Source organism: Passer domesticus, chromosome 18, assembly GCF_036417665.1.
Source record: "Passer domesticus isolate bPasDom1 chromosome 18, bPasDom1.hap1, whole genome shotgun sequence".
Classification (NCBI taxonomy): Eukaryota; Metazoa; Chordata; class Aves; order Passeriformes; family Passeridae; genus Passer; species Passer domesticus.
Window position 1 is genome coordinate 7,365,419 of NC_087491.1, and position 24,477 is coordinate 7,389,895.

At 50.7% G+C, this 24,477-nt stretch overlaps 1 protein-coding gene and 1 long non-coding RNA gene across 2 annotated transcripts; one reads left to right on the plus strand and one right to left on the minus strand.

Annotated features, from left to right (window-relative positions):
• Window positions 1-3,055: 3,055 nt before the first annotated feature.
• Window positions 3,056-21,670, minus strand: URM1 (ubiquitin related modifier 1). Its single transcript, XM_064394148.1, has 5 exons — window positions 21,582-21,670; window positions 18,910-18,980; window positions 6,960-7,041; window positions 5,918-5,966; window positions 3,056-5,202 (listed from the first exon to the last, which is right to left on the minus strand). The coding sequence occupies exons 1-5, from the start codon at window positions 21,614-21,616 to the stop codon at window positions 5,134-5,136; spliced, it is 306 nt and encodes a 101-aa protein (XP_064250218.1). The 5' UTR covers window positions 21,617-21,670; the 3' UTR covers window positions 3,056-5,133.
• LOC135283388 (uncharacterized) lies at window positions 5,150-6,612 on the plus strand. The gene is made up of 3 exons (XR_010349168.1): window positions 5,150-5,288; window positions 6,132-6,239; window positions 6,423-6,612. It is a non-coding gene; the product is annotated as an uncharacterized LOC135283388 (long non-coding RNA).
• Window positions 21,671-24,477: the final 2,807 nt, after the last annotated feature.

Below are 24,477 nucleotides of genomic sequence, written 5' to 3' on the forward strand. Positions count from 1 at the left end.
TGTCCCTGGGCGCCAGGGGTGAGGCCTAAGGCAGGGGACACTGCTAAGGGTTGGGGACAGAGGCTGGGGTCACCCTGCAGCTCCGTGGGGCTGGGCTGCCCCGAGCACCCCTGCGGGAATTTCTGTCCCAGCCCCTGTCCCCGTGTGCCCAGCCCCGTGCAAGGACAGGAGAGAAGGAAGGCGAGGCCAAGCGGGATCTCCGCGGTGAACGCTCCCAGGCTCCCGTCCAGCTCTGCCCGGGGACCCTGTGACACCCGCGGTGGTGGCAGGCAGCCGTGGAGAAGGCTCCGGCCACTCCATGCTCTCCCCTTTGACTGCGGGGACCCTGGGCAGGCTGGGGCCGGGGGTCCCCGGGCCGAGAGAGGCCGGCGATGTCCCCGCTCCTCCGGCCGAGCCCGCAGCTGCCGGCCTGGCACCTCGGTAATATTCATTAGGGGAAAACAATGAGCATTATTTATCCCCAGCACTTCCCCTGCCGCTGGGGGGCCGAGTTGGGGTGCAGGTGACCCCATAGCCCAGGGGGTACCCGGGCAGTGCCACTCCCGCGGCAGCGGAACGGAGGGGGTCTCCAAGGGGGGCCGAGTGGCTGGGAGGGGACCCCAGACCCAGCTCTGCCCGGCGGCTCGGGGGGATCCCCACAACCCCGAGTGGGGCCGTGCCCGGGGCTGGGCGCCGAGCCCCCGGGCAGAGCGCACCCCGCGCCCCGGCGGTGCGGGGCTGCGGGCCGGGCCGGAGCCGGGCTTGGGGAGCTGTGTCTTTAAGAGATGGCTGGCTCCAGGTTGCAGCTGCTGTTTCTGTGCTATAGAGACAGTGGAGATTCATTACTCCTAAAACACAATGGGCATTTATCACCCCGTGGTGTTATTCAAATCCAGTACCAATTGAAGGTCATCCCCATTCTTTTCTCGCCGGCTCTGCAACACATTTATTGTTGTGCCGTTCAACTAAAAGCCCTGCCCGGCCCCGGCGCAGCCCGCAGAGCCCCGGTGTGCGCATCCCTCCCGGGCGGATTTGGGACCCTCCCGGGTGGATACGGCGTGGAGGAAGCGGGCAGAGCCGCGGCAGCTCGGCCGGGCTCGGGGCCGGCAGCAGGTGCGGCGGGAGCCCCGCCGCTGTGCCCGCCGAGCCGCGGGGGCCGCCCGCTCCGCCCCCGCGGGACGCACTTTCCGCGCCCCGTGGAAACTCGGAGCCCCGTGGGCCGCCGGGGCCGAGGGCGGCTCGGGCAGCCCGGGGTCCGCCGCTCGCCCGCAGCCCCCCGCCTGCTCTCGGGGCCACCCGCCCGGCCCCGCCGCGGAGCGGCCGCGGCCACCGGCGCCGGCATCGGCGGGGGAAGCGCCGGCAGCGGGCCGGGATTTTCCCTGGCTGGAGAGGGGGGATTTGTTCCCAACTTCGTGGGCGCCGGTCGGTGAGGAGGGGCTGGGGAAGAAGCCTGGATTTTTCATCTTTTTTCTTTATTTTTTTGATTATTATTATTAATATTTCCCCTCCAGCTGTCATTTATAAATTTCGGAGATTTGTTCAAAGTGCACGAATTTTGAGGGCGATCCGCTTGGAATTGGTGGATTCTCCAAGGCAGGAGCGGCGCGGCTGCAGCGCGGGGCCGGAGTCTGTGCCCGCAGCATCACCCCCGCGGAGCCCCGCGCTGCCGGAGGCACCGAGCCCCGGCGCACCGAGCCCCCGCTCCACCGGGGCTGCTCCGGCAGGGATGGATCGTCGGTTTTCGTTTTCTATTTTTTTTCTTGTTCGTTTCTTTTTTTTCTTTAAATTTTTTATGTTGCCTTTTTTTTATTATTATTATTTTTAATAGGGCTGCTTTTAAAATTTTTATTTTTTTTTTTATTTGTTTTTTTTTTTAATTATTATTTTTTAAATTTTTTTTAGGGGTAAGAAATAAGTAGATAAAATTAAACTCCTCGCGGTGCCATTAAATGGAACCCGGGATGCGAAACGCCGCGGCTGCGCTCGAAACTTGTCGGGGCTGGAGCAGCGGCTCGGCGGGGCCGGGAAGCGGGAGCGGGGGGCGGCGGGAGCCGGCTCAGGGCCCGTGTGTCCTTCTTTTCCAGCCTCCAGCCGGATTCCCCCTGGAAGATCCCGCGAGCCCGGGATGGGAATCTCCGCTCCTGATTGTCCAAACGCAATTCTTGTGCGATGGAGCCGTACGAACCAAGAATTGTGTCTGGACATCTGTAGCAGAGGTTTCACCTCCTCCGGCGGGGCTCCAGGACGCTTCTCGGGGCGCAGGACAGAGCACGGACCTTCCCCGGGCCCGGGGCACGGCAGGTAACGCTCCCGGTGCGTCCCGGGGGTCGGGGCCAGCATTTCAGGGATGCTAAGGGAGCACCAGCGGCGGCTCCGCTCCGCTCGGCGCGGCCGAGGGTGCCCGGTGCCAATGCGTCAAACACCGGCCGGATCAGCCCCGGGACGGCCGGCCCCGGCCGGATCAGCACCGGGACGGCCGGCCCCGGCCGGATCAGCCCCGGGACGGCCGGCCCCGGCCGGGCAGGCGGCAGGCAGGCGCGGAGGGGCCGAGCCCCGGCACCGGCGCTTTGCCGGGGCCGTGGGGCCGCAGACCGGCGCGGCGGGCGGGCACTTCGGCCCTGCGGCTCCATCCCGGTTTATCCTTCTTATCTTTATTTATTTATCTGTTTTAACATTGCGGCTTAATTTCATTTAACGTACTTCGGCCCCCCGCACCGGGACGCTCTGCCGGCGCTCCTGCCGCAGCCCCGGGCACACGGAGGCCGCTCCGGCTGCGCCGGGTCTGGGTCGGGCCGAGAACCGGCCCCGCCGCTCGGGCTCCGGGCGGGCTCGGCGGAGAGCGGCCCCGGGCCGCGGCACGGCCTCACCCGCGGCGGGGCTCGGGAGCCCCCGAGCCGAGCAGCCCCCGCGGAACGGCGGCCGGAGGAAGGCTCCTTCGAACAGAGAGGCTTTATGAATCCAGCAGCCAAACGGCTCGGCCGGGGCTGCCAAGGAAACCCAGGAGGAGGAGGGAAGCATTACAAGATCCGAGCAGAATTTCACCAAAGCCTATCTAGGACAAAGCTGGAGGGGAGAATGTTTTAAAAGGCTTTTATTTCAGAAACTTTTTGTTGCTCTTGTTGTTACAGGATTTTGCTGTACCCCTCTTCTCCGTCCCCCTGGCTTCCTTCATCTTCCCATTTCTAGGTTTTTTTAGCAGTGACTGACAGCTTTTACTACAGCAGGATCTAAGCCATCTGGGTCTACCTGCACTATCGAGGGGAATAACAGCTCCTGGGGAAGGAACCCACCTTATCTGAGCAAACAGCTTGGGGGGGATGAGAAAAGAGAAGCCCAGCCTAAGGCAGAGGCAGGGCAGAGGAAGGGCAGGCAGCAGTGCTGAAGATGAACCTGCTTTTTCCCATTGTGCTTCAGTCCGTTTCAAGCCACACACCACGCAGGTTCCTTGTTTTTCAGCCAGCTTCTACCACCACCTGGAATCCCCTTCCACTGTCCTGGCCCAGCTAAGCTGAGGGCCAGGAACTCAGGGCAGAGAAGAGCCTTTGGCCTGTCTGTGTCACTTACAAATGGTGTGAGCTGGACTCAAGTCGCTGTGTCTGGATTTGGAAAAGGCTGAATATCGGTTTGTCACCAGCAGTGGGCTGAAGCTGGGGCTCCTCAGATGCAGCATCGTAGGCTGTGGGTGCTTTAGTTACGCAGGTTGTGGAGGGGTAGACAGAGAGGAGTCAGTGGAGAAGTCAGCTGAGGGAATCTCTCTCTGCATCAGAGGAATTCCTCGTCAGGCGCAGCGCGGGAAGGCTCCTTGTGCGCAGCTCTCGGGTGCTGGGCCAGGCTGCCTGAGCAGGGCTGCGCCCCGGCTCTCCCCACCTCCTCAGCAGCTCCTGAACACCGAGGGCTCTTAGGGCAGTACATGGTGCAGATCAGCTCGGAGAGGCACCCACTGAGCACCGTCGAGCCCTCTGCTCCACGACAGCCGCGCTCAGGCAGGAGCTGCTGCCGGGACCTCTGCGGAACCAGGTGAGCAGGGCAGGGGGAGCGCAGGAGCACAACCCCGGGCAGGCACTCCTGGAAGCTCATGCAGCACGTTTCAGACCTGTTGGTGCCAATGCTGCCTTCTCTGAGCCCATCCCTCTGCTCTCACCATGGCCTCCTGGCTGGCAGGGGCCAGTCTGTCTTTCTGAGGAAACTTCTGGAAAGCCAACGACACCCGTGCCCTAGCAGAACCCCAGAGCCACAGCGCTCACAGGACTTCCTCAGGGCGTGCAGCAAGAAGCCTCTCCCTCTCACTGACACAAAGGGTTAAAAGCCACTGACTTTCTCAGGTCTTGGCACTTTAACTGTGCATCTCCAGCCCCAGCCCTTCTCCAGCCAGACTGCAGCTCCCACCTGCACAGAATGCAGTGCAGCCCGATCAATTCTGTCTATCACGGTGACAGAAAGATCATTTGCTGCCCTGATCACTCTGTGCTGTCTCAGGCCGGGTGAGGGTTTGTTTCCCCTCCAACCAAATCATTATAATTTGACATCATTCATGGGCCAGTACTTTACCCTGCCTCAGCTCTGGTATGAAAGCAGCATGAGGGATCAGAAATACAAAACCCAAAAGGCCTATTTCTCTCCTGCTTCCCATAAATAAATATCATGACAAGGTGAAATCACTCCTGAGGGCTCTGGAGTTGCCATGTTTGCTATCCAATGGAAAAGCTAGTTAAGCCCCCTTTTGTTTCCTTGCACTTTCTCACCCTTCCCAAAGTTGGTGCAGAGACTACCAACATTAAGCATGGTATTAAAACAATCCTGGTTCCCAGCACGAGAACGCCTCACTGCATGTTATCCTACTCAGGGTTCAGCACCCCTCTTCCTCCTGTCAGAGAAAAACAAAGTCCCACATGCTGAGGTGCTCTCTGCTTGTTAGGGTACCTGGAAGTGCAGTCAGGAGAGGTGAAATGAGGACCAAGAGATGGATGCTGTTGTGGTGGACAGAAGGCCGCAGGCTGGCGGAGCTTTATTTGGATGTCTAGAACAAGTGAAGGCAGTGGGAAGATGCAGAGACTGGACACAGGCAGTTCAAGAGAGGTTTGGGTGAGTTAAGGTTTTTGTTTGGATTTTTTTCCGCAGGGATTTGGATTTACATCCTCTTGTTTTTTCAGGAGTTCACCCGCCATGCAATGTCGAGATGAAAAGCACATTATCCTGGTCCTGGAGTTTATAATCCAGCTCACCCTGCAGGCCAAGAAAAAAAATGAAAAATTGTTTAAATGTCATTTCCAAATACAAGCTGCAAAGAGAAAACAGCTCATAAAAAGATGGTGAGTATTAGGGAGAGCAGAAGGGGACAGACTGATGTTTTCATCCTAACAGAAGCAAAGGTGAGAGATCAGCCACAGTGCTGATGCTCATCACCCCACATCGCTTTCTGGACCAGGGTTTTGACAGAACAGGTGGTTGCCTGAGGCAGGGAAGCGGTGAGGGGATGTTTGTTGTCTGAGCACAACAGTGGGCTGAGAAAGGAAGAGACATTTACCAGGTGCCTGTTTGAGTTGAAATCTCCCTGTGGCCTTTACCTGCCAGGCACCACCTGACTTCAGGGAAGGTGGTTCTGTGTGGGGCCTGATGGTCCCAGGTGCCCCCACCACTGTCACCCCACATGTTGGGGACCTGCCAGCAGCCAGAGGTGCAAATCCCAGTGCCACAGACCAGGGAAAAAGGGTGATCTCTCTTCAGACCCTGTTTGGCTGATGAGACTCAGCAGGTTAGAGAGAGGCTCCAGGCTTTTGAACAGCCACAGTACAGGAGATAGATTCCAGCCTGCCCCTTCCCCCTCAAATATGAGATGCTTTGCTTGGGGCAAGAATCAGAAATAGCTGCTGTGAGAGCAACCACAGAAGAGAGAGAGCAATATTTTCAACAAAGAAAGTCAAACTGAAGGAGTACAGACCATTAGTTCCCAGTCTGCCTCGTTGATGAGCACCAAAATTCCTGGCCTCCTGCAGAATAGAGAGAAATAATTAGGATACAGGGCAGCTAAAAAGCTCCACAAATAGTTAAGAACAAGGGATGTCACAGCACAGATCACAGGCTGACTGCCTGCAACACCAAAAAAGGGATCCTAGCATGGAGGTGGAAACAGGTACAGTCTGTGCCCTTTCTAGATCAAATAAAGGGGACGCAGGAGCAATCCCAAAGCTCATTTGAATGAAAAGGCTCCATTCCAAGGATGCTCAGGATGACTGCATTTCCGTGCCATGCAGAAAAGCCAGGTAATTAAAACCCACGCACGACAGGCGAGCGCAGAGAGCTCAGTGTGAAGGCAGGGAAAGCCATTCCAGTGCCCCTAGCAGAGGCACTAAACACCTGGGATCCACTCCAAGCCCCTGGCTCTGAGCAAAGGGATTCCCCCTCTTTGATCTTCAGTGTCCTGCAATTGTCTCTCCTGTTACCAGGGGACCTGGCACACGCTTCAGCTCACAAAGATCCGTGACGAATGTTAAACACCCCCAGCGCCACCCCGCAGTCAGGGATGGCTTGCACAGCTCACTCTGCTCCATTTCTCTTGCCTTCCTTTTTTTTTTTCTACCCCCCCTCCACAAGACTGGCCCCATTTCGATAATAAAAATACATTTCCCAGAAGAAGTATTTGTTGGCATTTCTCAGAATGACTGCTTCAGTCCCAGTGATGTCAGCAGGGAACAGACAGACCTGCTAAAACTCCTGGAATTGAGGATACAGGTGCTGCTCTGTTCCAAGAGACAACAAAGAGAAAGTATAAATGGCCCTGCTTCATGTTTAAGGTTTGAAGATTTGGGGTGAGGGCTGCCAAAGATGCTCTCTGTGGACAGTGCAAGGTGGGTACCTCCCACTACCACTTAAGCAAATCCTGTGTTTTCATGGTCATTGTCTTAATAGGAAATCTGCCCCAGAGGAAAAACTGTGGGGATCATGAGAGAAACACAAGGAGGATTCCTACCAGTTGTACTTACACAGATTCCCCTTGCAAAAATAACTCTGGTCGCTCTTTCAACAGATTCTGTTTGATCCACTTGAGCAGGTTTCTGATATCCCCTGGAAGAAGGAAAGACAGGGTTTACAAACTAGCTGATGGCTCCTGGTGATGCCAGAACAAAGTGATTGCTTATCCACGAAAGAGCAGATGAGGAACATGCAGGATGGATGGGGATAGCTGCAAAGAAACTCACAGACAGTCCTGTCCCTGTGGTTTGGCAGAAGAGGTTTCCCACAGAAAACTCATCCCGCTAAGAATGAATGCAGCTCCTGCTGAAGCACCAATCTGGCAGCAGATTCCTGATGTTCAGGTCTCTGACACATCCCATATCTGTGCAGTGTCTTGTCACCCAAAAAATTATGTCTAATTCTTTTGTGCATTTAATTAGATTTTTAAAAATCCAAACTTTTTAGCAAGGCTAAAAACCTGAATGGAGCAAAGGCAGACACTTTTGCACCAAAACCAGCACAAACTCTTGGAGACATTGGGAGCTCTGGGGCCCAAACCTGTCCATGGGCATGCATTAAACAGACAGGAGAGCCCTGGCCCATAGCTGCATTTTGGACACCTAGAGCATCCCTCAGCATCACACCTGCTGCTGTAGAGTGTTCCCCAGGCTGTGCCTGTTCCCTCCTTCTACACTTTATGCTTAGAGCTTCTTTATTAAAGCTCAGCCTTTATCTTTCCATTTCAGTAGGTGACAGGAAGGATTTGTCTTCATGTAAAAGGAGGAGGAGACACTGCTGGCGGGTTTTTATAGTATCAATTTTACTTTGTGAGGCAAAAACAATTTCTTTAGTGATAGCATCAGTTAATTTCCTATTGGAGAGGTGAGAAGAGACAGAGGGGGGGAACAATCCGTTACAGGGTTTAGAGAAGCTGACAAATTGCAAAGTGGAGTTCTCCTGCATTTGCCTCTATATTTCACTGTTCCACAAACCACTTCATCATTCCGAATCCACAATCAGTTATTCTCCCGGGGCTCCTTTAAACAGCCCTTTGAAAGCCCCAAAAGAGTTTTGTTTGTTTTCAAGAAGCGAGGAAGCTTTCTGAAGGCACAAATCCACCAGTGAGGGCTGCAGCCCTGCTCCAGGAGGAGCAGGGATGGCAGGATGGGTTACTTATGTGAGGTAAGCTCACTGCAGTCATGAGAAATCTTTCCACATGTGCTTCTCTGAGTTAAATTCACTCTGTGTACCATTCCCCATGTGTTTGCTTCATGACCAGCAATAATACATGCATTTATAGTGGCTTGACTCAGCCCAGGCCTTACCCCAGGATTTTATGGGATCATGGATGTTACCCAGAGCCAAACTGGGTTTGTTCCAAATAATGTCACCCTCATTGCTTCTGTCACACCCAGGATGAACAGCCCTGGTGTAGACAGGTGCACATCAACTAGCCAATGGGGATATGTCCATCTGCAGCAGATGGGGGCCTCTCCTCCTGGGGAAAGGGGGAGGGGGATGCTCTGAGATTCCCTCTGTTCCCCCTGCTTTCCCAGGGCATTGGTGCCTCCAACCCTGATCTCACCACAGAGCTGCCCAGAGCACAACAGGTACTGCTACCTCCATGCACTGGATCACTCTGATCTGGGCAAAAGGAGCTGCTTTGTGCCTCAAAACTGCCTGGTGAGCTGGTTCACCTGCCAGGGCCAACCCAGGACTGCCTTGCAATGATATGTAGTTAAAAGAACAAAATAGACCATTTTCTCCCTCCTTCCTGGCAACATGCACAGGGGACAGGAGCACCACTAAGAAGGTGTGTGTATTTATATACATACATACATACATACATACATACATACATATATGTACATACACACACACATGTGCACCACAGCGGTCGGTCAGCCATCAGAACAAGAGTTAACCACGTTCACCTTCCCCTGAAAAACACTGCTGCAACGTCAAGCCCTCAGGACCTCACACCCAAATGGCTCCCGCTCTCCATCACCAAGAAATGAAAGCTGTAAAGGAAGGAAGATGGAGAGGAGCCTTCGGGAGAGGGAGGGGTGTGCAGGGGACACCAGCCCCACTGCAGCATCGCCTGCGAGCTGTTTCATATTTATGCTCTTGCAGCAGGGCACACAACAATGAGCTGTGCCATATACCATTCTCCTTGCATGGAATAAGCAGCCCTTTCCTCTGGGACCTTTCAGGAGAGATCATTTAAACAGCAACACGCTGCACTAGCTGGATAAAAGGCAGCCACCTAGAAGCAGCCTGGACGGAGGGGCGAGGGGACTGATTTATTCAAGGCTGAGCTGGAAGACTCCCTCACCCCATCTCCTCCCATAACAAATGTTATTTTCAGTCCCACCTGAGCTGACATTCATTTACTCCTACCCAGAAGTCACGTACACACAGACTGAAGAATTTAAACAGCAGGAAAAACCCCAGACATCCCTATGCATGCCTGGGGCTTGCCCACTCCAAAAGGCACAAAAATCAAGACCCTTTCTCCACAGCCAACTTTAAAACAATACTTTCATCTGCTTTATCAGCACTGAATTTTTTCACCCACCTTCATATCGCTATGTGCTATACACCAATATTACTAGAACAAATCAATTATAAAGGATGACAGATGACCACAGCCACACCAAAACTATTTCCCACAAGTAAGATATTGAAAAGGAACAAGATTACTCCATTGCAAGTGGTTTGTGGAGAAGCCATCTTGCAGCTCAGTGCCTCAAACAGCAGTCCTGATCAACAGCTCAGGATTCTGTGTTCTCATGATGGAAATAATAAGAGGTAAATTATAGCACAACTGCTTATCTCTCACAGCTGACATATGTGGTGTTCCTAAGACATTTTCTTTCTGATACTATGCTACGGGTCTAACAGGTTTCCAGCTGCTTGGGCCAAGGATTTTCTATGCAAACAGCAGGTTCTCTATACATGACATATAAAGAAGGAAAAAATCATAGCCTGGTCAGGCAGCACATCTGCTGAGAAGTTAAACCATCATTACAATGCCATGATTTCACACTCATGTTGGTTTGAAGCTGGCCCCCATCACAGAACAGAGGCATCTGCTTTGGCAGGAGCACAGCTGTACTACAGGTGCTGTGATTTGGCTGCAAAACCCACCATGCATTTTGGCTCCAGAGGGAGGTTCAGGTGAGAGCTGACACAATACAGCATTTTGCTCCAGCATCACAAACTTGAACCCAGCTCATCCCAGTAATGATGTATTCTTATCACTGCTGCATGGTCTTATTGAAATCTTTTTGGTAGCCTACTCCATTTCACTCACAGCAAACAAATATCACATAAAAAAATGCACCCTTAATTCTCATTAACTGTCCTCCCCATTGGCAGCATCAGAGGAGAAGCAAGACTGAACCAGCCAAGGAAGCGGAAATATTCTCAAACTGCAAAGGAGGGACTGAAGCACATGGTAGGAAATCCCTATTTCTACACAGAGACAGCTTCTGCTGCCTGTGCTAACAGTACATCAACCCTCTCCAAATTCTTAGGAAAAAATAATCTAAAGTTAATTTAAAAAAAGAAAAACTGACAATCGTTTGAGAAAACTGCTTAGTTCAAGTGCACAGATGGGAGCTCAAGCCCACAATATATGCAGAAAATCATCAGGCAGCGAAACGCAGCGCTCGGGAAAACGAGATGTGTGCCTGCAGTGACACAAAGTCATTGCCTGTCACGCAAGAGCACGGCATGCAGGAACTGCAGTGAGCACACACAAGCCCCAACAGCCTGGGCTCCTGTTCAGCCCAGCTGCACCACAAACACTCCTGGCTGAGGCAGAGAGAACTGCACAGTCTGCTCTGTCCTGCTAATCCTCCAAGGCCTGACCACCTGCACTGCCCCAAGTGCTCCTCCATGAAGGATCTGCTGAGCTTCCTCTGCAACAGGAATGCATCTAATAGTCAATTTTAGCACTGCCTGGGTTCATCTGCACCCTCAAAAGCTGGACTGAAACCCATAGATCTTTCCTAGCTCAATAAAACCTCCTGGGCCTGACAGATCCATCAGTGACAACTCAGAAAAGAGGGTACTCACTGCGTGCAGAGAGAAACCAGGTGCTTCGAGTAAGAAACACCAAGCTGGGTGTTGCACTAGGAGGATCTCACAATGAACTGATAACGGTACAGAAATTGAGGGATTTTGTGCAACCCTGATACCAGCTGACACAGACACACAGCCCTTGGCTCCCAGGGAGATGCACAGGGCACTCAATTCACACACACACACCAGACATCTCTGTGTTCCCTGCCTTAAAATCCACACACAACTTGCAAAAAGCCTCGAAGGGCACCCAGAATTGGGTGTAATTACACCCATTTTCTTGCCTTGGTTGCAGAACTGGGAGATTATTTCAGGGAAATAGTGGATCCCTATAAAGGCTGAACCATGGAAAATTCCCTTCTGGTCTGCAGTAAATAAGATATATGTGGCACTGGTCACTAAGGGGTCAGTGCTGCAGGAGCACGGCGCTTTCCCGGGCCGCCTTGCGGACACCTCCCTGTGGGGTACCATTTCTTTGACCCAGAATAAGATCATTTATCATACTGACCATGGCTGAGCTCCAATTTGCTGAGGTCACTAACTCTGGACGAGCGCTGCTCCACCCACATTCTCAGCCACCGGCCTGTAACCATGACAAAGCCCCTTCCCTGCCGCTCCTCTGCCATTATTCCCCCTGCCTGCATGGAAATGTATGGAAAAACAATTTGTATGTGCCTTTCCCTGCTTAAGCAGCTTGTTTTAAAACAGACAAACCTGCTCTTCCAGGTGCATGACTGCTCTTTGCTTTCGGATCCGAGCAGACCCTCCAGGAATCTGCTCTCTAAAAGAGCTCAAAAGCAGATCTATGGATCCTTCCAACTCCTCCAGCCTCCCATCTGATATGCAAATCACTCTGAAGCAGACCATGGTGTGCCATAAACTGCAGAAGAAGACCTGGAATGGCTGATATAAATGGAGTCACAGGCAAATGGATTTGGTATTACGCAGAGTGAGCAGCCAGGCAAATTTTGCAGCAAGAGTAAAATCCATTTTCTCTGACAAGTGCACAAGCCAATCCTGCCACACACTGGAATGGGCAGTGATTTAAGTACAGGGGGTAACTAATTAGAGGGTAACAGGCATAAGAGAATTGCAATTGTTGCTCTCATCTGTTCTTGTCTGCTACAAATGAACACCAAGGTCTTGGCTTCTGTAATTTTTAATTGCTTTAAGACGTCGTCTTCTTGCTTCTCATCTAGAAAAGCAATGCTCTTCTTAATTTTCTTGTGTCCACAAAATGGGAAAGGATCACAGAGGTCTTTCACAGCCTTCATGTGAGCAGTGAGGACTCAGTTCCCAGCTATCACCCAGCAAACATGAGGTTTTAATCACAATGTTTATGAACTGGAGAGGAGCTGCCTGGGATCTTCCACTCCCCACAGATTGCTGGTAGGGAAATACAAGTTCAAGGGATCTCCAATCCCACTGCTAGCCAGCAGCAAGCCTCCAGATCCATCAGCTCCCATGACAAAAAAAGCAGCTTCGAGCTGATTCTCAGGGTAAACCTAATCCCTACTCATTTCCAAAGTCAGAGCATCTAATCCCGTAACACCCAACGCTATTGTCACTTCAGGCTCCCCAATAAATGCCAGTGCACCAAACTGTCTCTTTTAATTAGGATCACAGATCACTAGTGTTGGCCCAGGGTCTTTCCTCTCGTTCAAAATTGTCAAAGGAAGGAGCTGAGAGAGCCTCAAAGACTATTGCCCCAGCAGCCAAGTACCAGCCTGGGGATCTCAGACATTAAAAAAAGCATCTCCTTAACAGGTCCTGTGATTTTATCCTTCTGCCAGCACAGAATTATTCTCAACAAAAGACCATCCTGAGCCTTGTCTGCTCTGATTTTAAGAGGTTTGAGCACTGTAGACCTGCTACCAAACCCCAAGGAGACTGTGCCATGGTCTAATAGTTTTTGCAGTCAGGAATCTTCTGCTAATGCACTAAACTCCCATTTCTTCATTCCTCCCTATCAATCTATAGTAGATGATATTGCATCACGCTGGCTATAATCTGTCCTTCTCAATGATAAAGGAGATATCCCACCTCATCACTTTTCCATTCATTTATCCTGTTTAACCTTGAATGTTACTGGTTAATTTTTTTTAAGCTCTCAGCAAGACAATTCAGAGAATGCACTACTAACCACCAGTGTAAAGCTTTGCCAAAACCCAGCAAACTGCAATTTCCCCTCTCTCCTATTTTCCTGGTTTCTGAGTTTTGGGTGTGTGCACAGACACTGAGGGCTGAAAATGAAAACCTTACTGCTATTAAAGAGACAACACAGAGCTGGTGTGCAACCCCGAACCACGCAGGAAGGTGGCTGCTCCTGCCAGAGTGAAGAGGGATTCCCTGGCAGCCTGGCACTGCTCTGCACACAGCCAGCCTGGCCCAGGGAATTCCCTGGGCTGGGCTTTCCCTGGCACTGCCAGCTGGATCAGAAAATGCCTTGAAGTCAAATCCTTGCCCCCCTCCCAGCCTGGCTGGTGGCTGTGTCCCCTCTGGCTGCTGGATGAGTCAGTGTCTCAGCTCAGCTCAGGAAACTGCCACGATTTTATTCCTCTAAATACAGAAATCGCCTCTCACTTCTGGGCTCAGATCTGCTTTGCTATTATTAGGCTTTCATACAGGGCCAAGCACCATTAAACCGATTCCTGTCCACCCAACCCAGCCACCCCCACAGATACTCCAAGCTCCTCAGTCTTACTTGAAAGGGAAAAAGAAAGGGCCAGTGAGATGATCAGGGTGGAGGAGAGGGGGGGGTAAGATTTACAAGTGAATGGAGGTAAGAATGGAGCAGTTTGTGGGATAAAGGGGCTGCGGAGGGAGCTTTACAGATGTGCAGAGGGACGGCGGCTCATTGTTTAATTAAGCAGAAAGTGGCTCTTTTGAAAAGCAATTTTGCACAGGAGCTCTGAGCTCAGCAAACAACTCCTGCGAGTGAGGGCAGGAGGAGAAAGGAACAGCTGGCCCGGAGCCGTGTGAACCGCATGCTAAGCGGTTTAAAGGGCCCGGATCCTCCTCCCCAGCCCTGCTCCGCTGCCACCCTCTGAACAGCGCTGTCAGCACAGCAAATCCCACCAAGAGAAAAGAGCGAGGGAGGGGGGTGGCACAGAGGGGTTATCCTGCTAGGTGTCCGCACTGCAATACAGCGGCTGGGAAGGAGGGTGCAACAGCCAGGCTTTGTTAGCGCAGGGATTTGGTCACACACAAGAGCTGGTTTCCCAGTGCCTGGGAAGCTCCTTCCACAATGAGCTGGGATGAGCTGATCCGGTAAAGCGGCTCCACGGCCTCCCAGGAGGGTGGTGGGACTGCTCCTGCGAGGACAAGCGTTTATTTCCCTGCTCCCTGCAAAGGGAGCCGCAGCCTCGCTGGGACAGGGACCCGGAGCTGAGCCCATGGAGGAACTGCTCCGACACTGCAAGCACTGCTCACCCTGACTGCGGGCAGCGGGTCCAGCCCGAGCACCCCCTGCATCACCCCTGAGCCCCCTTCCCTTGCCACCAAATCTGTAATTTCCTGCCTAAAAGAGATGCATGAGTGGGATGCACGAGGAGGGGAATAACCCAAGTCCTTTGAGAGCTGCAAGTACCACACACTGTGGTTAAAAAGATTTGACTGCATGAAGTTCCACAGATCTATGGGGTTTTTTTTTTACCGTTCTTCTAATAAGCCTCTACATTAGCAAATATATTTTTATTCTTTCTTTGGAGCAAGTTTTAAAATGTTAGGAATAATAAACAGAGCAATAAAAGCATGCCAGAATATTAATGACTCAACTACGATGTACTACTCAGCACTAGGCACTTACCAGCAGCCAACGCCAACTGCTGCTCTGGATTTTACAGGTTCTTTTGGTCCAGCACCCCAGTCAATGCTGAACACATGCCATGCTGCATTTTGTAAGCCACCCCGCCTGTAACACAGGATCTGATCTCTCAGGATCCCCAGGCTCTTTTCCCAGAAGATGAATGCTCCCAAGTCCCCAGCAGTCCTCCATGCTGTGCAGAACAAGGCCCCTGGAAAGCAAAGCTCTCGAGGAGCACACCATGCTTTTCTCTACAGGGATTCAACATAAGCAGTATTCGGCAGATTATTTTAATTTTCCTCTTAAAAACAATCTGATTGGCAGTGGGCTTTTTTTCCCTGGAGTTTTGGTAAAGGGAAACCACAAACAATTACCAAAACACGCTGATTAATAATTTAACCTTCCAGACTTGTAAAGTGCCATAACAGAGTGTGAATTCTTGATTAGCCCAGAAGGTCCCAGGGAGCACCAGTGAAACTGCTGCTCCAAAAACACAAGTCCACCACTGAAGCCACACAAGAAGTTGGAATTCAAAGGTCTGTGACAGCAGCTGAGCAGCCTTCAGCACAAGTGCCAGAGACTTTACATACAACCCCAACCTCTGGGTACAACATCCAGAAAACAGCACAGCAGAGAGGTTTTGTAAACACTCTTCATCAGATGATGCAGCTGAGCTAAACCTGAAATGACTACAAGGGTTAAACAACGCCAGTGGCTTCCTACCCTTCCAACAGCATCCATGCAACTCACATGGCCAAGACAAATCCACCACTGTGAGTCCCAGCGAGATGGAGGAAGGAGCTCCAGCATCACTTGCAGAGCCGTCATACAATGATCTATTTGATTACTGAAGCACTTGGTTAAATTACTGTGGCTTGTTTCAGGAGGAGGCTGCCAAATACATTTTCAGTTTTTAATCTAGGGTTTCTCTCTTTTATGCTCCATTGTCTCTAATAGCCTCTTAGATGCTTGAAAATAAAGTTGATTTCCCTGCCAATTTAATCCTCTCTCCGTGTGACAAATATCGTTATTCCCCCAGCTGCTTTCTCCCACACACACTGTTTTTATGCAGAAGAAGCCAACAGGGCATAATGCCTTTAGATCCTCAAACAGCATTATCAGTGAAATCATCAGGATAGCCAGAAATTTGGGACAAGATTCTTATTTAACTTGAGGTCTTCTTTCTGCAACAGCTCTACAAGATTACACAGTCCTGCACAAAGTGTGGCTTAGGTAAATTGCTGCCTGTGCACATACACCACACCTTGCTAAGGTCCCACTTTGGCAGCAACTTCAAAATGCAGGCTGAGACAGTTCTGCTTTGGAAATAAGGAACTGCTAAAGAAATGACATGAGGATACAAAATGCCCCTCAGATAATAAAAATAGATCCAGCCATGTGTCTGTATCCCTTGTGGCTTGTTCTTGTCCCATTTGCAGCTTCCTTCCTCCTGCCTTTCCTAATCCCTCCAGGAGTCCAACTCCAAGCATCAGAACAGAACAGAGAATCAAATATTCTTGGAAAAGTTAACTGGATCTGGAACCCACCTACTTTCCATCTAGTGCCTGTTACCAGAAAAAAGAAATGACCACATAAAGAGTTTGCTCAAGCAACATTATCATTTAGAGAACACTGACTGCCCCTGCCAACTAGGTTGCGCAACTTGTTTTATTAATGTAAATATTTGTAGATATTTCTTCATATAATTTTCCACCTCCCTTCCCTTCTGGGATATATATAAAAATGCCTAAACAATTAAAATATAGGTGGGCCCCATAACCCAGAGAGAAGCAACTGTTCTGCAAAAAGGAGGACAAAGACAAAAATAACCTAGAAAAAAGGAAGAGTAGGTAAGAGAGGCCAAAATGGCCAAAAATAAAATTGGCAGCTAATGAAATCACTTAAAATGGGGTTAGAAGTGCAGGTCTTCAAGTAGTGTTCATCCTACAGGTCTTTCCCTGGAGAATTCAGTGATGGACATTCAGGGTAAGGTAAGCAACAGGATGTGCCCAGTTAGAATTGAGCTCTTTTATTTCTCTAATCATTGTAATTCTGGCTGCACGAGGGCAGCAGGGACCTGGTTATGCATATCTTTATTTACCCAGAGATAGGAGAGGTAAAATTTCTTAGTGTGAACAGGGAAATACATGGCATTAGGAACAACATAAAATTTCAAGAAAATTATTCATATTTTCTGATATGATTCCACTGATTCCTCACCACTACAACATAATTGTCTTCTGGAAGTATCATGGGGGGTGTTTCCAGCAATCCCTTACTGTCAGACATTCAGGCCACCTCTGCCTGCCCCACCCCTGGGCTGGGTGTAAATGTCACTACAGCAGCTGCCTCACAGCTCAGTTTATGCTCCTCAGACGCCGCAATCCACAACCAGCCCCAAAATGAAACCCCCATGACAGCCAAGGCACAAGACAGCAGCAAACCAGGGGAGCTGACAAGGGGGTACTGCCAGCTCTGCCACTCCTGTCACAGGGATAGCAGCACCTGGAAAACAAGGCAGAGGGAAAAGCTGGCAGCAATAATGGGTTAGCTGAACCTGGAATGAATCACTGGAGATCAGGAGTTTGAAACCTGAGGCTCAGACAGACCTTCAGGGAGAGATTTATCCCTCAGGATAAATGCAGATCCTACTAAGGCTGCAGAAGTCTTCCCAGCAGCTTCAAGTGGGAATGGATCAGGAGACATACAACTGCACTGCTGACAGGCTGGAGAAATCCCTCTTTGGTATTAACAGCCTCCCTCCCCTGGCAGAAATAAACATCTCCTGTAATAACCCCCTTTTCTGCAGCATCTGATCATGGTTGAACACCACCAAAACAGTGGGTGTTACTGGGTATTTTAAATTTGCAGAGCACTGAAGAAAATTATGCTCTAGCCCCCAAGTTTATAAAGCAACTAAATGACTGTTTTAGCATTTCTTCACTACCTTTCATTTAAGGATCTTAAGTGCTTCAACAGTGCTGGAATTTAATGCTGAATTCTCTCGTGATACATGAAAGTATCACTAGCAACAGGGGAAAGTTAAGCAACATGACTAAACTCACAAAGCAAATCAGCATCAGGTCATGTTTCTGGAGCCTTAGTCCCTGTCCTTAACCACAAGATAACACAATATTGCAGTATTCCTATTATATTTGAATTACACATACTTATGTCCAAGCATCAAAAGCACTTCTACCAATCTCTAATTACTTCCAGGCACAGCAAAAAGATTTCAGGCCTGGAGGCTCCCAGCCCCCAGATTATGGTATCAGCCATTTGTGAGATATTGGTTGCTAATATTCCCACATGGCTTTGTGTTGTTTTGGTTTATAATCCCACTCCAATCGTACAAAGCAGTGCTATCTAACTGGAAAAATTCAGAACATACCTGTGGCAAAATTACACTATGACTGAAGTATGCACACAAGTTGAGTTAGTGCAGCACTGCTCGGTATTGATATTCCAAATTGCAAACCAGGAATTATGATTGCTTATCCCTTGAACACTGAAGTCCTGGTTTTTATTGCAGTGAAGGCCATGGGCAGGATGTCCAGCATCCTATTTGACCATTAGGTTTATTGTTTTCAACTGCAGAGTTCATATTAAAATTATTACATTTACCCGAAAAGTCAAATGAGTAGATAAACAACATTTATGTTACATTGCTACACACTCCCCCCACATATCCATACACCACACACACACACATATATATATATGTGTGCCTCTTGGAAACCTCAGAACAGGCAGGAAAAAACAAAGGAGAAAGGATGTTATTGGTGGTTTCAAGTACCAAGAAAGACAAATGTAGACTTGATGGAAACATCCAGAAGCTGTTGTCTATCCAGCAGGAGGGAGGCAAAAGTCTTAAGGAAGGACTTGATTCACAAGTGCTTAGAGGACAGGAAAGACCTCAAACTTTGAGAACTAACCCCTGTTTGCCAAGCTGCCTGATCCATGGCATGTCTGAAAGAGCTTTTAAAATACTTTGATCCTTGCTGGCAACTCTAAGTGCTGTACAAACCAGCTTTGTTTCGTTTGTTGTTGCTCTGTGAAGTTATCCAACAGGTTCTGATACTCACAAGGCTCTGGTTGACAGGGCAAAGTCACCTGATGCTTTTTGACACCATCGAATAAGAGTTCTGCACCACCTCTGAAATAAAAACAATGAACCACTGAGATTTTGCTTTATTGTCAAAAGAAGGCAGTACAAAAGAGGCAATCTACATAGATGCACAACAGAGAAAACAAATGACACAGACTATATTTAGCACAGGATTCCCTTTGTCTTTTTTTTCCTGTCACAAACCAGAAGTCCACAGGGGAAGCTGCCAGCTCCCACAGCCAGCACAGAGGAGGCTCTGCAGCAGCCAGAACCCCACGGTGCCAGGCATCATCCAGGGGAATGGGAGGATGCTTCCCATCTCCATGAGCTCCCAAACCGCCGTGCAGAGCTGCTTCCACTCAAACAGCACCACAGGCACCACACTCCACCCAGCACTGCTCATCCCTAACACCTGCTGCCAGGAATCTCAAAAACTGAGCATCCTTCTGGAATAAATATTCCCCCAGTTTCCCAAGTGTGGACACACAGAAAGGGGAAATGACTCACACCAAGTTACAGAGCAAGTCAGTGCCAGCAGCCGAGAGTGCTGGCAACTCTTTCTTGATCTACAAAGTGTCCCAGAGAGGGAGACTTGACTGGGAGAAGCAAGTGATGAGTGTGACAGTGTAAAACAGAAATAAATAAATACACAATCTCCCCCCACTGAACAACCTGATGTTCATCCCTCTTCTGACACTTTGGATTGATGAGGGAATGCCCTCAGATAACAACTGATGGCCTCTGCAAGCCCAGGGGATCAGGTGTGAGCAGGACATGCAGAGGCTGGCAGGTGAAGGAGCTGCTCCTCACGCTGGAAAGGAATGGGATCTGAACTGGGTCCAGGCACCTCACCTGAGGCTCTTCAAAAGAGTAATTAATTTTTGTAACTACAGCTTAGAAGCCTCAGCAAGCTCCTTGCCTCTACTCCTCTTCTGGAAAAAGTACAATTGTGAAAATCTTGAGCTTTACCAACATCAATCATTGTCCATGATGTTGTGAGGCCACAGGCCAAACTCAGATTATAAAACTTTTACCATGTGAGTAGGGACATGATAATAAACACAAAAGCTACTTGAAGTTACAGGACACAGCAGCAGAGAGTGTGAACTTTTGACTCTACACTGGCCAAAGTTTCAACAACTAGAGAACTCTTAAAAAACTCAATTCACTTCATATTAAACTGAGGTAGCAAAATGACCAACCCATTTTTAAAGAGCATAAAATTGTGACAAAATGTTCTTCCAACTTAAATGCCAGTTATTTTGGAAAAAATTTCATATGAAGTTACTTTCTGGGAACTTGCTGTTGCCTCTCCTCCCTTGGAAACCAACATAATAAAGAGAAATATTTAAAACAAGCAATCCTCACCTAAGTATCAACAAAGATACTTCCAGATGTTATTAAGTTCCCTTAAATTCAATATCTAAAAATGCCACAGTAGGTTTCCTTGGCTCTGCAATGGCAGAGCACAACAGAACCCTTGTTATGCCCTCAGCAGCATTACTTATATGCAGCAGCTCTCCTAAAGAGCACTCTGTTGGTGTTCTTCCACCAGCTCACAACAAACAGCTATCTCAAAGCTGAAGCAGTGATTATTAACATGAGCCGGGATTCACGCGAGGGAACAAGTCATAACAATTATATGAAAAACATTTTTTCATGTAATGAAAACAAGGTCACGCTTTGTTACAGCGGGAGATGTAGATTGCAAGATAAGGTCCTTCTGTAAGGCGAGAGCTGTGGGGAACTCAGCTGTGGTTCCTACATAGAGAGCTCATTTATGCATTTCCAAGGGAAGCAAAAATGCATCTCACTCTTCTGGGAAAATCAGGAGAGTTGCTGCAGCTGGAAGCGGGAAAGATAGAGGAAAGGATTCTTAAGGAGAAGGGTATTTAAAGGGTTATGGCATTTCTGTGTTCGTGAAAGGGTGGGAAAAAGCGAATAAATAGCAGCCTTTTAGCTTCTGCTAAAAGGAGGCTTTAACGAAATAACACAAGTATTTCCACAAATATGCACAGCTTCCACTGCAAATGCTTTAAGATCCCAGGGCCAGAGCATGAGCAATGCTGACACTACAGCAGCAAAGGCCTGGAAACTGAAATGCTACAGAGTGAGAACCTGGCAGCTTTACAGACCTGACAGGGCTCAAACACAAAGCACAGTGAGGGCACGTGTCCACACACAAACACACACACAGACAGGGCTCAGGAAAAATAAAAAAAGCCGAGAAACGAGGGGGAGGTTTTCATAAATAATTTTAATAATTAAAAAAAAAATCCTGAACAACTCAAAGAGGTTGAAAGAGGTGAAAGAAAAAGAAAGGCCTGGCACAGGACGCTCACAGAGAGACAGGAGTGATGCCCCGGGACAGACGGGGGCACGCTGCGGACACCCTCGGCGGTGTCCGGCCCCTCCCGCCGCTGTCTGCTCCCCCGCTTCCCCGGCGGCGGCCGCTCCCGCCGCCCCGGCCCGCAGCCCCGCCACAGCGGCCGCGCCCGGGCCCAGACGCGCCCGTAGCGGCCCCCAGGCCGCAGGCAGCAACCGCCCCACCGCAATGCCGCGGCCGCCCCACCGAGGGGCCGGCCCATCGCATCGCGGCCCATCGCGGCCCGGCCCTGCCCTCCGCCCGGCCCCGCCGCCCGCGCTCACCCGAACTCCACCTGCAGCGACACGGGCGCCGCCATCTTGGCGGCGGCGGCGGGAGGGGCGGGCGCGCGCGGCCGCGCCGGAAGTGCCGCGGGAGGTTTCCGGTGCCGCCGTGCCGCGCCGGCGGCGGCCCGGGCCCTGCCGATGCTCTGTCTTCCTCCTGCTCCTCATCCTCCTGCTCCTCATCCTCCCCCAGAGGAGCTCCCGCAGCGCCGGGATCGGCCCGCATCCCTCCCGCTCCTCTTCCTCCCCCGGAGCAGTGCGGCCCGTGCCCCCGGTGGTGTTATTTTAAAGCACCTGGGCGCCTGTGGCAGGCGGTGCTGTATTAAAATACCGATTTGTGCACCGGGTCCAGGCTTGGCCGCGCACAGAGCTCCCCTGGCGTGCTCGGAGCCACGGGCTGTGCAGAGGCTGCAGCTGCGGACGGGCTCCCGGCGGGGGTTTCGCAGCAAAGCAAAGCTGCTGCAACACAACAAGTTCAACATGAGGGATAACTGCTTTACACCGAGCATGGCAGAGCGCTGGGACAGTGTCCGAGGAGGGTGGGAGTCTCCTGAAGTGGAGACGTTCCAAACCCGCCTGGCTGTGTTCCTGGTTCGCCTGCCGCAGGTGACCCTGCTGGGTCCCTGCCAGCCCTCACTCTGTGGTGCCACCCCGCTGCCTCGCATTGCTGTGGGGGCACAAGCAGCCGGGTGACGCCAAGCACGGCTGCTGTCACCCCGGGAAGGTGTAACTGCATCAGGGGTGGCTGCTGAGCAGCGCATCCCCACGGCGCCAGGCTCCCCCAGCACGGCGTTAAACAACGCGGCTCACATCTGTCGCCTGTTTGTGCTCCCCTCCCGTCCCCAGAGAAGGCCCGTGTACACAGGCAGCCACGGCGGTGACAGCTGGGCTGTGCTTCTCCCCCACAACACCGAGCTGCACTGGTGGAAAACCTGCAGCCTCTTAACCCTCCCTCCGCTCGGGAGGGTTTGGGATTTAAAAAAAAATACATGTACATGTGCACACATGCACACAGAGATGTAATAGCTATGCATATACATGATGCATTATGTGTAAGGGGCATAAATTTACACAGACAGATTGCTCTTCGTTTATGCTAACGGGGGTCAGAGCACGCCTAACCCCGGGAGCAGAAGGTGGTGGTGTTTGTAATGGCCTTTTGTTCTCCGAGGAGATCATTCTCTGGGCTGGGCCCCAGGAAAGGCTGGTCCCTCGGCACATGAATGCTGCCGTCGCTGCCGGGGTTACGTGATGGCAGAGCCGTGGAGCTGTTGACCGTGGTCTTCATCCAAAAATTCCAGCTGGATTTTATGCATCCCTAAATCACAAGGCTTTTGAGTACCTCAGAAATGGCCCAGGATGGAACTGTGTGGAAAAGCAGCTGAGGATAGAAGCCTTCAACAAAAATCTTTACTTCAGAAATGAGTGAAGTGTTCTGTGTTCAGAGGATCTGGCAATCTTGATTCCAGATCAGTGTTTGCAGTTATGGTTTTATATGAGCTATTCTGCTTGCACCCAAAAATCATTTATGAGGCCAAATAAAAGCAGAACTAGCTCCTAAAAGAATCTTGATTCCTGACTTAACTAGCTCTTAAAAGAATCTTGATTCCTGACTTACACAACAAAATGGTACAGATTTAGTGTTAGCACCTCCCTGGAAAAGCAAAAATAAATTACAAGAAAGGGAACAGTAATCATAAATACCAATTTGGCTCATTCAAGCATTCAAAGCTGGTTACTGTTAACAATTGTCCTGGACAAAAAAGTGACCACATGAGATACAGGGGACGTTTTTATGGACATTTTTATGGACATTTTGTGCTTGGGAGAGGAATAGTCCTGTCTCCTTGCTGCACACTGAAATCAGAGCACCACAAATTCTCTGGGATATGTTTGGGATGGGGAAACCAAGCACACAATCTCCTCAAGAAAACGTAGCGCTGCAAACAGAGAGGGTGTTTGATGAACAGGTGGATGACACCCGGGTGGCTGTGCTGGGGCAGGAGCTGCCCCATTCCCCTCCCACAAAGCCAACTGCGAAGGGAACGGCTTGGAAATTGAGCCTGGCAATGAGGACAGGGTTAATTTCTTTTGTCTCGTCCCCATCTTCTGCCTTTTCCCTGCCATTTGCAGGCTTTCTCTCTCTCCTTGAGTGCAGAAGGAGCATACCTCCCTTCCTCCACCGAGGGTTTATCCTGGAGGAAACGCCTTGAGTCGCCATCACATTCTAGAGGGAAACGTAGTTTATAAATACAGCAGGGCCTAGCGTTACGAGGAAACATTTTATCAGCGAGCCCCGAACTGACGATTCAATTATTTTTCAATAAAACATCGGGGGAATGCGCAAACAGCTGCTCGCATCCTTCTACACAGCAAGTCAAACTTCAAGGGGAACAATGGCTGGCGAAAGGGGAGCCATCGCGGAGGCGGTGACAATGGGTTTCCTCACTCGGGGCTTTGTTTGATTTCCCCGTCTCAGTTTTGAACTCCCTCCGCCGGAGAAAGGCGAGGGGGTAGGACGGCGAGAGAGGGAAGCAGGCAGAGGGGAAGGAGGGTCAGTGGGAGTTAAAGCCTTTTGCAGCCTTTCTCTCCCATTCATGTGGTAATTGGGTGTCAAGCAGAGATCAGTAAGATGGAGCCCGGCCTCTGTGCCCGGGTTAAACTGCAGCAGAAAGAAAGCGGGAGCTGAACCGATGGAGGCCCGCCTGTCATGAGGGCGGAGGAAGCGCCTCTCCCCCGGGAGCCCGGCTGCCGGGGTGCTGGGCCGAGGGGGCCGCTTCCATTCAGGGCGTCCCTGAGAGCGGCCAGACAAAGCGGGAGGGCGCCCGAACAATGCCGCACCCCCGGCTCTGCCGTCAATAGCGAGCTCTAAACAGGCGTTTAACCTTCAGAATAG

Excerpts from the sequence above, each read along its gene's own strand:
- URM1 (XM_064394148.1), bottom strand. The coding sequence starts at position 21,616 with ATGGCGGCGCCCGTGTCGCTGCAGGTGGAGTTCGG. Across the intron at positions 5,967-6,959 it reads TTTTTGCAAGGGGAATCTGT|GAGGCCAGGAATTTTGGTGC; the intron begins GTAAGTACAACT and ends TCTATTCTGCAG. Across the intron at positions 5,203-5,917 it reads AGGCAGACTGGGAACTAATG|GGTGAGCTGGATTATAAACT; the intron begins GTCTGTACTCCT and ends CTTGGCCTGCAG.